At 27.8% G+C, this 14,688-nt stretch overlaps 1 protein-coding gene across 1 annotated transcript; it reads right to left on the minus strand.

Moving 5' to 3' along the window:
* Nucleotides 1-4,300: 4,300 nt before the first annotated feature.
* Nucleotides 4,301-7,008, minus strand: LOC145010991 (putative serine/threonine-protein kinase PBL21). Its single transcript, XM_078969592.1, has 5 exons — nt 6,535-7,008; nt 6,231-6,421; nt 5,960-6,149; nt 4,835-5,226; nt 4,301-4,663 (listed from the first exon to the last, which is right to left on the minus strand). The coding sequence occupies exons 1-5, from the start codon at nt 6,614-6,616 to the stop codon at nt 4,433-4,435; spliced, it is 1,086 nt and encodes a 361-aa protein (XP_078825718.1). The 5' UTR covers nt 6,617-7,008; the 3' UTR covers nt 4,301-4,432.
* Between the last annotated feature and the right edge of the window lie 7,680 nt (nt 7,009-14,688).

Genomic DNA, 14,688 nt, shown 5'->3' on the forward strand with positions numbered 1-14,688 from the left:
TAAAGAATGACTATGATCGTATGTTTCTTGCATTAACAAATGAGCAACGGAACATTTTCCTAAACATCAAGAGTGCTATTCAACAAAATAAAGGAGGTGTCTTCTTTGTTTACGGGTATGGTGGAACGGGTAAAACTTTTTTATGGAAAACAATATCTGCAGCAATTAGATCTGAAGGAAATATTATATTAAATGTTGCTTCAAGTGGTATTGCTTCCTTATTATTGCCCGGTGGTAGAACAGCACACTCTCGATTTATAATTCCATTTGAGCTTATAGAGGATTCTTTTTGTAACATAAATCCAGACGGTGAGTTGGCAAGCTTAATAAGGAAAACCTCTTTGATAATTTGGGATGAAGCACCTATGGTCCATAAGCATGCATTTGAAGCTTTAGATTGAACTTTGAAGGATTTATTAAGGTGCGTAAATTCAACCATCTCAAATATTCCATTTGGAGGGAAAGTTATTGTCTTTGGAGGAGATTTTAGACAAATTCTACCTGTTGTGCCGGGTGGCAGTAGACAGAACATTGTAAATGCTTCTTTGAGTTCTTCATATTTATGGGAACATTGCAAAGTCCATAGATTAACAAAAAACATGAGGCTAACTGTTGGAAGGGATCAATCAGATATAGGAAAAATAAGAGATTTTGCAACTTGGTTGTTGGATATAGGAGAAGGAAAACTTGGTGGTCCGAACGACGGTGAAACGATTATCGATATTCCGGATGATATTCTCATTAATGATTCACATGATCCTATAGGTTCCTTAATTGAGTTTGTATATCCTTCAATTTTAGAGTACTATAGCGATATAAATTATTTCCAAGAAAGAGCGATACTTGCTCCAAAAAATGAAGTTGTCCAGGAAATAAACGACCGTTTACTTAAGAAGTTTCCAGGAGATCAAGTTGAATATTTAAGTTCAGACTGCATATGTGAATCCGAATTTCTCCATGATCAATTTGATGCAAATCTATACTCTCCTGATGTATTAAATGGACTCAAAGTATCCGGTTTACCAAATCATAAATTAGTTTTAAAAATTGGTGTTCCAGTAATGTTACTGAGAAATATTGATCAGAAAAACGGCTTATGTAATGGCACAAGACTACAGGTGTTATCATTGGGCAAACGTGTTATTGAGGCACGTATAATAACTGGAACTAATATTGGAAATCGGACTTTTATTCCAAGAATGTCTTTAACTCCATCAGAAAAAAAGATTCCCTTCAAATTCACAAGAAGACAGTTTCCTTTGGCTGTATGTTTTGCAATGACTATTAACAAAAGTCAAGGACAATCGTTGTCAAAGGTTGGTCTGTTTCTGAAAGATCCAGTTTTTTCACATGGACAATTGTATGTTGCCTTATCTAGAGTTCAGAGTAGAGAGGGATTAAAATTATTAATTTTAGATAAAGATGGCAAACTCACAAATAAAACTTCCAATGTTGTTTATAAGGAAGTTTTTCGAAATTTGTAGCCAACTTTTTTGTAACGTCATTTTATTCAATTTTAGGAAATCACACTTAATCCATCATATTACTGTATTTTTTTATAATTACGTATTGTTGTATTTTATGTTAATTTCATTACACACATTGGTATTGTATCATCTGCATATGTCCAATTAGAATGATGAATAAAAAAAAATAGTTTTCAAAAATCTTCATTCCTAATTAAATACTTCCCATTTAGTTAGTAATTAAATAATTACCAATAAAAAAAATTATTTAAATATTCAATATTACAATTTATAAGTTATCAGAATTATTGATATAATATTTTATTAAATAATTAATTTTTAAATTCAATTCAAAAACAGCACCCGTGGGTTCCACGAGTTTTAACCTAGTGAAACATTAAATATAATCGGCCAACGACTAGTATTAATATTATAATAATGAATAAATTAACCATAGATTTATATTTTGAAGTCGGAAATTAATGGACGTCCAATTTTGAATTTGATGATTCCATACACTTAATTTTCAAAACTAAATTCTAGTTTGAAAATGAAAGGTTGAATTATTTTTTAATTACATACCATGCAAATCAATTTGTTAATATGGATTTATGGTTAAAAAAAAACTATTATGGATCACCTTACATGCAAATTAGTTTATATGACAATCATTTTCTCAAATATGGTAGCATAATTAGTTTATATGGCATTCATTTACGATATCAGTTTTTAATTAATTTTTTAAATCAGTTTTTAATTAATTTTTTTAATCAGTTTTTTATTAACTTTGTTTGTTTTATTTCAATTTTGCAGGAAAAAATGACTAATATTTCGTATTTTGCTACCGATGAAGTATAATTTCTAATCTTATATTTATATGTGTATATTTATTTGATATATTTATCGATCTTTTAACATTCAATTTTTCTCTTAATTTTTAGGTTTTTAGATCTCTTGAAGATTTGAAGAATTCGGTACAAAATATTGCACGTTCTCAAGGTTATGTTACAGTCACTAAACGATCGAAGGTAGCAACTTTTGAATTCAAATCTAAAGTATTTCTTTGTTGTGACCGTAATGGTATAAGCAGAAGTAAAAATGCGGAAACAAAAAAAAATTAATTGTCCATTCGAATTGATAGCAAAGTATTTGAAGACACAAGATGGTTGGAAGTTAAAGGTCGTACGTGATGATCACAATCACAAACCATCAATATATATGGAGGGTCATTCATTTGCAATGCGATTGTCGGATAAAAAGATCTGTTTGGGCCATGGTTTGACCACAATGGGCCCTGTAATCTTTTTTCCTTTATGGAGAAGTCCTGGTGAGTTTCAAAATCATCGTGTTCTTACATTTGCATTTGTATACACCAATCACTATGTGATGATACAGTTAGAAGGAGAGTACCCGATGTCTCCTATTTCAGCATTATGGATCCGCTACAAAGACCCGTCTGCAGCCGAATGGCAAAGTATGTATAAGTCATGTCTAGAATTTTATAAGCGACTCAAACCTATAGAAAGATCTTTTATGACTATAGATGATTAGTTGTTGTTTATTTTTGTCTCGGATTTTTGTTATATAATATTTAAAATTTAAAAAAAAAATGATGAAGATTTGTTCGGATTTTATTTCTTATAATATTATTTAGAGTAAATTACACGAATGGTACTTATGGTTTGGGGTAATTCGCACGTTTGGTCCCTAACTTATTTTTTTAACTCGGAAGGTCCCTACGGTTTGTTTTTGTTACGTGTTTGGTCCCTACAGTTTGTTTTTGTTACGCACTTGGTCCCTGTCTTACCTAAAACGACTATTATTTAAATAAGAAAAAACGGTGAGGTAGGTAAGGTAAGGTGAGTAGGGTGGGGTTGGGGGTGTGTTTACTTAAATAAATTAAAATATCAAGGGAAAAATAGTATCTTTAGGTAAGACAGGGACCAAACGCGTAACAAAAAAAAACAGTAGGGATCTTCCGAGTTAAAAAAATAAGTTAGGGACCGAATACGCAAATTACCCTAAACCATAGGGACCATCCGTGTAATTTACTCTATTATTTATAACATGATATTAGGTTGATGAAAATTTATTTATAATTTTTTTTATAATATTATTTATGTTATTATATTATAAAAACTATATTATTGTTGTTTTTTATCTTAATAAAAAATAAATATTAAATTATTAATATTAATTAAGTTAGTAAAAAAATGTAATTATTAAATAATAATGATTTTTTGATTAGGTAATAATTATATTGTGATGACGATTTAAAAAGTAAAGTCAATAATAATTATATGATAATAATTTACCATTATTTACCTAAAAAATAAGCTTAATATATAGATTGATGTTGTAGATTGATGTGTTTAAAAGAAGACCATTAAAAGAGTTTTGTAATTACATTGTCTTTTGAATTCTTTCTTGTTTTTTAATAGATAATTGACAACCGTAAATAAAGTATATGTTTTTGTTTACCATTTACTTGCTAGTATGACATGTACACATACATAGTCTTAAGTTCATAGGCTGTGACGCATATAAGCTAGTTTTTTTTTAAAATGTTTTATGACATAGCTTCATAAAACTTTTTTCAAAAGTTTTTCAAATATACTCCTAGTGTGCCAATTTTTAAATATACCTTTATACATGTCTTTTTATATCATTCTACATTAATTATTTAGTTTTTATGGATCGCTATAATTTTATCGTGCTAACTTTTCAGCTAGACAGTGAAACATTATCAAACCCTTTCAAACACAATTGAAACAAACATCCTTTCATGATAGAACATCAACTAAGACCATATATTTATCTACACATACCACGCGTTTGCAAGTAAATGGAAAACAAAAGCATAATATACTTTATCCACATTCATCAATTCTCTATCAAAAAAATAAATAAACAAATAAAAACCCTATCAAGAAAATCAAACATGAATCCCCTTAACAAAAAAAGTTTCACTTAGAAGAAGAAATTGTTCTCGAGTCTTGTTCATGTTCAGCTTGAGAGGCTAAGTACTCAAGTGCAACCACAATATCACCAATAAAGGGCCTGAAATTGGCCTGCTCTTGTAGACACATCGCAGTCACTGCAACCACATTGTGCACCGATCGAACCGAAAACCGACCTTCTAGAAGCGGGTCCACCAACTGAATAAACTTTTTTCGGTCTTTCAAAAAAGGGAGAGACTACATAAATTTGAAAAAATAAAAATTATATATCAAGGACAACGTGTAAAAAAAAGCACACGATTTTTTTATATGAAAATGGGTCAATTTGCGTAATAAAACGTAACCTTTTTTTTTTTTTTTTTCAAATCACAATGTTGTAATAAAATGTAAAATATTATTTTCACTTACCCAAGCAACTAAATTCTGTTCGCTAGGTTTCTTGTTCATATCAATTGCTTTACGTCCAGTAATGAGCTCCAACAAAACCACACCAAAACTATAAATATCAGACTTTATAGTCAACTTTCCACTCATCGCATAATCAGGAGCACAATAACCATATGTGCCCATAACTCGAGTTGACACGTGAGTGTTATCACCAACTGGGCCCAGTTTAGCAAGCCCAAAATCAGAAAGCTTTGAGTTGAAATCATTATCCAATAATATATTTGATGATTTTAAATCCCGATAAATTACAGGTGGATTTGCTTTGCAATGGAGATACTCAAGCCCACGAGCTGCTCCAACTGCAATCTTCAGTCTCGTATGCCAATCCAACGGTTCTTGATTAGGTTCTAGATCTGAAAAAATAAAAAACAAAATTATATATTTTATTTAAAAGTATTGTTATGTCATGTGTAGGAAATGGGCCTTAAGGCCCATGTAATGTGCATGGTAATTATAATTTTAATTCTCATGCATTATAGACTTATGTCTTATAGTGCTCCTTATTTATTTCTTGTACTTTTGTTTTAACATTTATGTATCATGTGAAGTCAATTAATGCGACATTTTTAACTATGCAATGAATTGAAAGTTTCCAGAATCTTAAAGAGCTTTTTCCGTGAAAGACAGATGAAGGGTTTGAATTTACTTTTTTTAAGCATTTATGAAGATAACAAACAAAATGTATATTGCATGTGCTTATAATCTTACAATGCAAGAAATAGCAACGGACTTTAATTGATTTGTTTAATGTTTAAATGTTTATTATATCATTTTACTTCTATTTCTTCCTATTATATCACTATGCTTCTAAAATCTACCCGATTATTACAATGTAATACAAATAGAAAGCAAATTTCATTGCTAATAATTTGGTAGATTTTCGAAATTATATTGTCTTGCATATAGCCCTAATTCAATTACCACTTGATTACTCTGTTATAGTCTATGATAATTGAAAGAAACCCTAGGGAGATTAAAACTCAAAGAATATTGGTACTATTACTCCATTAGTAGGATTTCTTGAAGCAAACACCAAAAGTAGAGAACCAGATGCATTTAGTGATTAAAAAAAAAATTAATTTTTACCAAAAAGATGATTTTCCAAGCTACCCAGTGGCATGTACTCATAAACCAAGAGTCTTTGATCTCCATCTGTGCAATAACCAATCAAAGTTACAAGATTTGAATGTCGCAAAAGACTCAACATAAGAACTTCCACAATGAACTCTTGGTGTCCTTGAAGGCCATTGAGGTTTAGCTGCTTTACAGCAACTATCTGTTCATCAAGTTTCAACCATTATTATCACAATCCAAGATACAAATTTATGATCTGAAGAAAACAAGAACAGAAACTTACTTTCCCTGATTCTAATCGACCCTTGTAAACACATCCGAATCCACCTTCTCCGATCAAATTAGAATCCTTGAAATTCTGTGTTGCGACACAAAGTTCACGAAATGTAAAACGGCTTGCCACATTATACCTCTGGCTACTAAAACTTTTCCCCTTCTCTGTAACATCTGTACATGTTTTTCCCTTGTCATCAACTGTAAATGCCAAAAAAAAAACATGAAGAAAGCAAGCGAAAGCACAATGCATGAAGTTTAATCGGAAAATTCAGAATCGATACAACAAATCCAATGTATAAAAGCAATCAAACCTGCAAAATCATTGGATGCGACATCGCCATCGTAATTTTCGACATCTTTGGAGCAAAAATTTATGCAAGAGAAGCACCTCATCTGGATTAATCGATACAGAGAGTCTTGAAAAGAGATTCAGGAATACATATAACAAATCAAAAAAACAGTGAAACTACACAGTGTCAAACGAAAACCCTAATCGAGCATACAAGAGTTAAAACCCAAGGTCAATTTCAGAGGAAACGGACAAGGGTTTCTCCTGAAATACGAAAATTCCAAAAATCCTTTTAGAACAAGACACCAAAGATATCAACGCGGCATTGCCAAAAAAATCAACAAACCTTCAAATTTGTAATCACAAAACTTCAAAGTTTAAGCATTAAACAAAAAGAGAGCAGAAGAAAACAAAAACTTGAATAAATTATTGGGGTAAAGTAGTTGGGATTGTTTGGAATTATGCAGCGAAATTGGAACACAGACATTGAATCCTGTGAATCGAGCTCAGATTATATAAATAGAATTTAATATCTACAAAGATGACGTGTCGTATCCGTCCAAATAACGTGTTGTAATAAATTCATGCTCGTATATTCATTCTATATTTAAAATAGAATAGAATGAGTTTGGAATATATACGATAAATAATAGAATAGAATGATTTTTAGAGAAAATAAGTTTTAGTGCTTATTTTTAGAGAATTCACGATTAAAAAAACTTTTTTCAGTTAATTTGCTAACGTCATATAATATCAAGTTAACAAATAAAAAAATTTGAAGTTATCTTTACTATAACAAAAAATAAAATTTATAAATTTCATTTATGGATCATACAAACTTTACTTTTAGGTACTTACTAAGATAAAGGAACAAAGTAAGTTGATGATTTCAATTTAAAATAGTCGGATTGTATTTCAATTTAAAATACTTGGATTGTATTCCATGGACCACTTAATATGCTTGCATTATTTTTTTAGGTCAAAGGACAAATTATGGAGAATAATACCCTAGTTTGTTATTATTCATAAAACATATGTTTAAACAAAAATAACAACTTATGATCTAAACTTGTAACTGTTACTATGATAATATAAATCTAAATGTTATCTATAATTTAAAAATATAGATATATTTTGCATAAAAAATATAAATATATTAATTGTTTGCATGAGTCACAATACATAAATATATTATTAATATATAAAAGTAATTTTAAACAAGAACATAATCGTACACACAATAGAGGGTTTAATCATATATGAATGATTTAATCACATTTGATTAATACATATAATAAAAAAAATTAAAAAGTTATAATTATATCGATATTAATTTTAATTAATAAAGCATTAAAATTAAAAAATTTAGTATATTAATGATTTTGATAAAAATAACATTCCAAAATGGATGGTCAATATACATTCTCTAAGTACTCAATTACATAATGGTTTTTGGTTGAACCTATTTTTATATTTATCTCGACATAATCTGAAAACTTGTATTCTTAAACACTCAAAACTTTTTTTTCACTATATTTTTTTGAAAAGAAAAATAGTTTATAACAACTATAACATGAATATATAAACATTTCGTTCAAAAGAAATTCAAAAATGTTTATATATGAAATTTGTATATATGTATAGATAAAATTGCAAGAATGATCTCTATGGTATGTAAATACTCGTATGTTTAGGCAAAAAAAAGTTTGGATTCCACCAGTGGTTCAAAAACTTCATTTTCTTGTGAGTTTGGTCCAGTTTAGTTTAAACTTTTTTGTGACAACGATTTTGTCCTTAATATTTAATTTTTCATTTTTATTTTATTACCAGCAATTAAAAACAATTAAAAATAAAACAAAAATAATATATATATATATATATATATATATATATATATATATCCCCCCCTCCGAGCATCTAAATCACCACCATCGACTACTTTCTTTCCAGAAACACCACTTACAGCTACCATCACCGCCTCATGTCACCACCATCACCAAAAATTATTTATGTTTGTTGTTTCAGCTTCTTGTAAAAGAAAAGTTTATCAACTATAAATCATCAAATTTTAAGCATTCATAACCAAAATCATATTAGAAAGCACCCATCTAACTTTGAATGTTCAATGATTTTAAAGCACACAAAGCATTCAAAATCAAATTACGAAAGCACCAATCTATCCAAGAACATTCGTCAATTTTAAAGTACATAAAAACATTCACAAATCAGTTTTCAAAACTATATACAAAAATCAGATGTATAGATGTATACTTCCAAAATCAAGAGCAAAATAATCATTGTCATATCTGAAGCTTCATCAAGAGCTGAAGAACACACACACACACATTTGTTTAAGCAGGCCCTAACGCACATGATGCATCACTACAAAGAAACCCTAGCCGCTATAAACATCCTAGATTTGTGTTTTCAGATTTTCCAAGTCTAATGGGTTTTCCCTACACATAATACAAATATATCGAAGCATTTTGAATCCATGAATGTGTCTCAACCTACCGATGGTTCCCTTCTCAAATCTAAACTCTACTCAGTAAGCCAACGAACTTAGTTTCACCAAAAAGGTGGAGAAGATGATGAACAGTAGTCGTGGAGAGCTCGTCAAAACCATATTTCTTCACCTTTCATTGGAAACGCCCCATGTTTTAACCTGTTTCTTTACATTTATACTCAATATCGAGCACAAATTTCTATTTTGACCTGGATTTCTTCACCTTCATATGGAAAATGAAACCTAACTTTCTCAACTCCGTCTAGAAAATCATACATCTCCTCTCTACCATACAAATCTCGTTGGACATAATCAAGCTCGGAAAAATCATTCATAAAAAGATCTCAAAGTTTGCTGAGGCGGTTCTCAATAAAGATTTTAAATGGAGTGTCTTTGGGTTTGATTTGCATCATTTGAACTTGGTTTGATTTGCTTTAAATAATTGGGTTTCATTTGCATCATTTGGGTTTGATTTGAAGTACTTTGGATTTAAGCATCTTATAATACAAACATTTGTGGTAACATACATACGTTTTATCATATTGATTCATCTTGTGTGTGTGTGTGTGTCAGAGACGAAGACAAAGACAGAGAGAGGGATATATATATATATATATATATATATATATATATATATATATATATATATATATATATATATATATATATAGAGAGAGAGAGAGAGAGAGAGAGAGAAAGAGAGGGGTATTTAATTCTTGTTCTATTTTTATTTATTTTTAATTGTTAGGAATAAAATAAAAACGGAAATTAAATAATAATGACAAAATCGTCCTTACAATAAAGTCTAAACCAAAGTGAATTAAACTCGTAATAAATTGAAACTTTTGAACCAAAATGGACCAAACTTATTCTTACAGTAAATTTCAAACCAAAGCGGACCAAACTCTCAATAAATAATAATAATAATAATAATAATAATAATAATAATAAAACTTTTGAACCACTAGTTCTAGTTCTAACTTTTTTTGCTTCAAACATACGAGTTTTATCATACCACACGAATCATTCTTGTAATTTTGTCAAATGAATATTTGCGTTGTACAAATATGCATTATGTTTTATGCATATATATGCATATTTTATATATACATTTTTTAGAAAAAAGAATTCATAGTTGGTACATGTGGTTTGGAAAGTATTTCACTTTGAGGACTTTTATGAAAAATGTTACGCTTAATCCCTATGGTTTCAAAATTTTCATGAATTGTCCTTTTGGTGTTCACTTTAACTTTTGAATAGTTAACTTTTTTTTTATAAATGACCAAAATGCATTTGGATCAAATATGAAATTTATATATACTTCAAGGATCAATTCTAAAAATTTGAAATTTTTATATATGTTAGTCACAAATATAAATTTGATATATATATATATATATATATATATATATATATATATATATATATATATATATATATACCTTTTGCTTTCTATTCTTTTTATAATTTTAGTTATTTATGAATTTTCTAATGTTGTTGTTTATTTTGATTCAAGTAAATGAACTTAAATTCAATAAACCATATCGAAACCATTTTTTTCTTTAATTTATTTGTTAATATAACTTTTTTTACTTTTATGTTGTTAAGATTCATATCTTTAACTTGGACGATCAACCAATTAACCAATTAACCGAGTTGTTATATTTATTTATTTAAAATAATAATTAATTTAAATTTTATATGAAATTATGTATTTTAAAATTTTCCATAGTAATATACTCTAATATATTCACATATTTTATACATTTTGTTTTTTATTGTAATTTATAGTTTTTTCGTATTATATATATATATATATATATATATATATATATATATATATATATATATATATATATTGTCTTTTATATTTTTTTTGTTTTTTTTTTTTCATCAATTTGATGACTTTTTTTATGTTTTCTAAAAAAGAGTAAAAATCTATGAATATATTAGAGTATATTACAATTCTAGTGCTCAAGTTTTTTTTTTTGTTGGTTTTCTTTTTTTTATAATTTTGGTAATTGTTGATTTTTCTAATTTTTTATTTTGATTCAAGTAAATAAAAATGTTATATTTATATTTGTAATTTTTGTCCAACTTTTTTTTGTTATAGATTTTTGTTATTTAGCGGCTATTATATTTATGTTATGACCAATTAAAATTTAAAAAAAAAAATCGAACATTTTGTTTTTTGAGAGTTAATGTTTCAATATGTAATATTTGCGATCTATAATTATTAAAACAAGAACAAAAGCCAAACATTTTTAAATGTAATTTGCAAATCAAATCCTATTTATATATAATATCAGTACTTCAAAATTCAAGACAATATTTTATAGTTTGATAATAAACTAAAATAAATAATAAAGAAATAATAAGAAGACTCTATGATTAGTTTAATTATATTTTTCAATAGTTCAAATTTAGATCTGGACCAAATTGAACCGGAAACCAAAGAACCGAGAACCAATTTAGTAGAATGAAAAAAAAATTAAATAACGATAATGATAGTTGCACACTTATAATTGCTAACTATAATAACCATGGGATTTTACGTAATATTTAAAACTAAAAAAATGATAAAGATTTGTTTGAATTTTATTTTTCTTATAATAATATTTATAACATCAATGATATTAAGTTGATGAAAATTTATTTGAATTTTTTTATAATATTAATTATGTTATTATATTATAAAAACTATATTATTTTTGTTTTCTTATCTAAATAAACAATAAATATAAAACTATTAATATTAATATAGTTAATAATAAAAATATAATTATTAAATAGTAATAATCTATTGATTAGGTAATAATGAACTAATAATAAAAGTTGTTTAAACAATAATTATATTGTGGTTATGATTTTAAATGTAAGGTCAAATTACCATCATTCATCTAAAAAGTAAAAGTAAACCTAATGTAGATTTGTGTTGTAAATTGGTGTGTACAAAGTACGATTATATATATATATATATATATATATATATATATATATATATATATATATATATATATATATATATATATATATATATATATGTTCAGGTTCATTTGAGACCATTCTAATTTTGTGAGACCGTGAGACCAAATCTAAAAATAATTTTAAAATGCAAAATAAATGGAAAAATCCAAAAATTCTTTTTTTAAATATTATTTTCGGAACTTGAATTAATTAAAAAAAATAAAAAATATATAAAAATAAAATAAAATAAATTCCGTTTTTTTTTTTTTTGAAAAATACGTGAAATATTCTAAATAGAATATTACACTGACATATTTTAAAAAATAATTTTAAAATGCAATATAAATGGAAAAATCTAAAAATTCTTTTTTTAAATATTATTTTCGGAACTTGAATTAACTAAAAAAAATTAAAAAAAATTCTTTTTTTTTTGAAAAATACGTGAAATATTCTAAATAGAATATTACGCTGTACATATTCTAAAAATAATTTTAAAATGCAAAGTAAATGGAAAAATTAAAAAAATCTTTTTTTAAATATTATTTTTGGAACATAAATTAACTAAAAAAAATTAAAAAAAATGCGTCTCACGGTCTCACAAAATATAGGTGGTCTCAAATGAACTTATATATATATATATATATATATATATATATATATATATATATATATATATATATATATATATATATATATATATATATAGGGGAGGGTTCATGCGAAAATGCAAATAATTTGCGAAAACAAGAAAACCATATGATATTATATCACCTCAACATTATATTTTGGAAAATAATTCATCCAAACTTTGAAATACATGATGATAATCGATGATAGATGATAGACTATTTCATATTAGCAAAGTATGATTTTTAACATTTTTATTATGAAAACATGAATTTAAAAATGATTAAGGACGTGAAAAAAATATAATTATAAAAACCGTCTTTAAATCTATATTATCATAACACCATCTAATGTAAACTTACTATCTTTAATTTATTGCTAATAAAATTATTTTTTTATAGTACATGTATCTAATTTTCATAAGATAAAAGCTGTTTTCGCGTTTTCGCAGGATATTTATATTTTCGCATGAACTTACTTCTATATATATATATATATATATATATATATATATATATATATATATATATATATATATATATATATATATATATATATATGAGTGTGTGTGTGTGTATTTATGTATGCATGTATGTATGTTACCGGATTGTAGCCTAATATTTAGTGCGACTAACTCAATTTTTACGAGCGATATTCTTTAATAAGTGTTAAAAAATAATTTTCAACTATTATGTACAGACAGAGGCCAGACATGAAACACCGGAGGGCGGAACCATTTTGGCATTTAAGTTGTTCTGAAATCCAACAACCCTATGTGGCCCTTCAAATCAGATTTTCCGTAACGCGAGAAGGTAAAAGATATTATAATAATACTTTATATCTTATAATACTTAGAACATATATTGTTTATAGGTTTATAATAACAATGATGAACTTAAACTTAAGCTATACTTATAGTAGGGTAAGCATAATTCACTTACAAGGGGGTTTAGCGAAGAACCGAGCTCTGCATGTGCAGAACTTCTGAGTCGAAAGATTTTCTTCTCGGAGCCTTCTGGCACTCTATGACTTGCCTCTCACACTTGGGAAGAGCTGGGAATAGGAAGGGTTAAGAGAAGTAGTTGAGAGAGAAAGAATGGGAAAGGTGTGAGAAATATGGGAGAGCCTCACATCTATTTATAGGGTGGAGGCTTCGGATTACGTTGGGCGTAGCCTTGAAGTACGTTGCAAGTATGAGGCCTTACGATGCACGTATGAGGTTCGGGTGTCACCATCGCATGCGAAATCGTGGGGAGAAAGCAAGGGCTTGGATTACGCCATGTGCCAGCCTCGCATTCTTCTATAATTTAATAAACTTCTAAATTTCGTAACTTTCGCATACGAACTCCGTTTCGACGTTCTTTAAATCCACATGTAGGTAGCGACAGGATCTACAACTTTAGTTTAGACTCCGTCGGCTGTGACATCCCCATTTTCACGGTCAGAAAAGACCGATTTTGTTTATGCTTTATAGAAATCAGAGTTCTTCTTTTAATAAAAATGTTGCGAAATTCGTTCCCAGAAAAACACGATAAATATGTTATTAAAACATTTTCGAAGAAACGTATTTTATTCATTTTAAAACGTTTGGGATGTCATCGTCAATACAGGAGCATAAGCATAAACAGAACTTACATTTATTTACACTAGTGATCTACATCTCTTTAATCTCTCAGTGTAATGTGACTTCATATCAACACATGTGATATAAATAAACTGAGTGGGTCAGGTTAGGAAACCTGGTGAGTACATAGGGTTTTCAACCCACAATAATATAATTATTATGTTTAAACAATCAAACAATCAACTCAATTACCCATCCCCATTATCTTCTTTACTCTTAAGGATTTATCCTAAGAGTCATCTATTCTGCATTCGTTTATTCCGAAGTCCCTTACTTCAAGGGTTATAGGACTGGCACTAAATCCATAGCTGCCAATGTTCGTTTATAAAGCACTAATTCCATAGCTGCTATAGTGTATTCATCGGGTACTAAATTCATAGCTACCAGTGTTTATCTAATAGGTACTTAGTCCATAGCTACCAATTCCTTAACAGGTACTAAATCATAGCTAC

The sequence above is a fragment of the Lactuca saligna genome, chromosome 8 (genome assembly GCF_052625555.1).
Source record: "Lactuca saligna cultivar CGN05327 chromosome 8, ASM5262555v1, whole genome shotgun sequence".
NCBI lineage: Eukaryota > Viridiplantae > Streptophyta > Magnoliopsida > Asterales > Asteraceae > Lactuca > Lactuca saligna.

Coding starts and splice junctions, on each gene's coding strand:
- LOC145010991 (XM_078969592.1), bottom strand. CDS start 6,616: ATGAGGTGCTTCTCTTGCATAAATTTTTGCTCCAAAGATGTCGAAAAT. Junction 6,422..6,534: donor CGCATCCAATGATTTTGCAG/GTTTGATTGCTT, acceptor TGGCATTTACAG/TTGATGACAAGGGAAAAACA. Junction 5,227..5,959: donor CTTGGAAAATCATCTTTTTG/GTAAAAATTAAT, acceptor TTATTTTTTCAG/ATCTAGAACCTAATCAAGAA.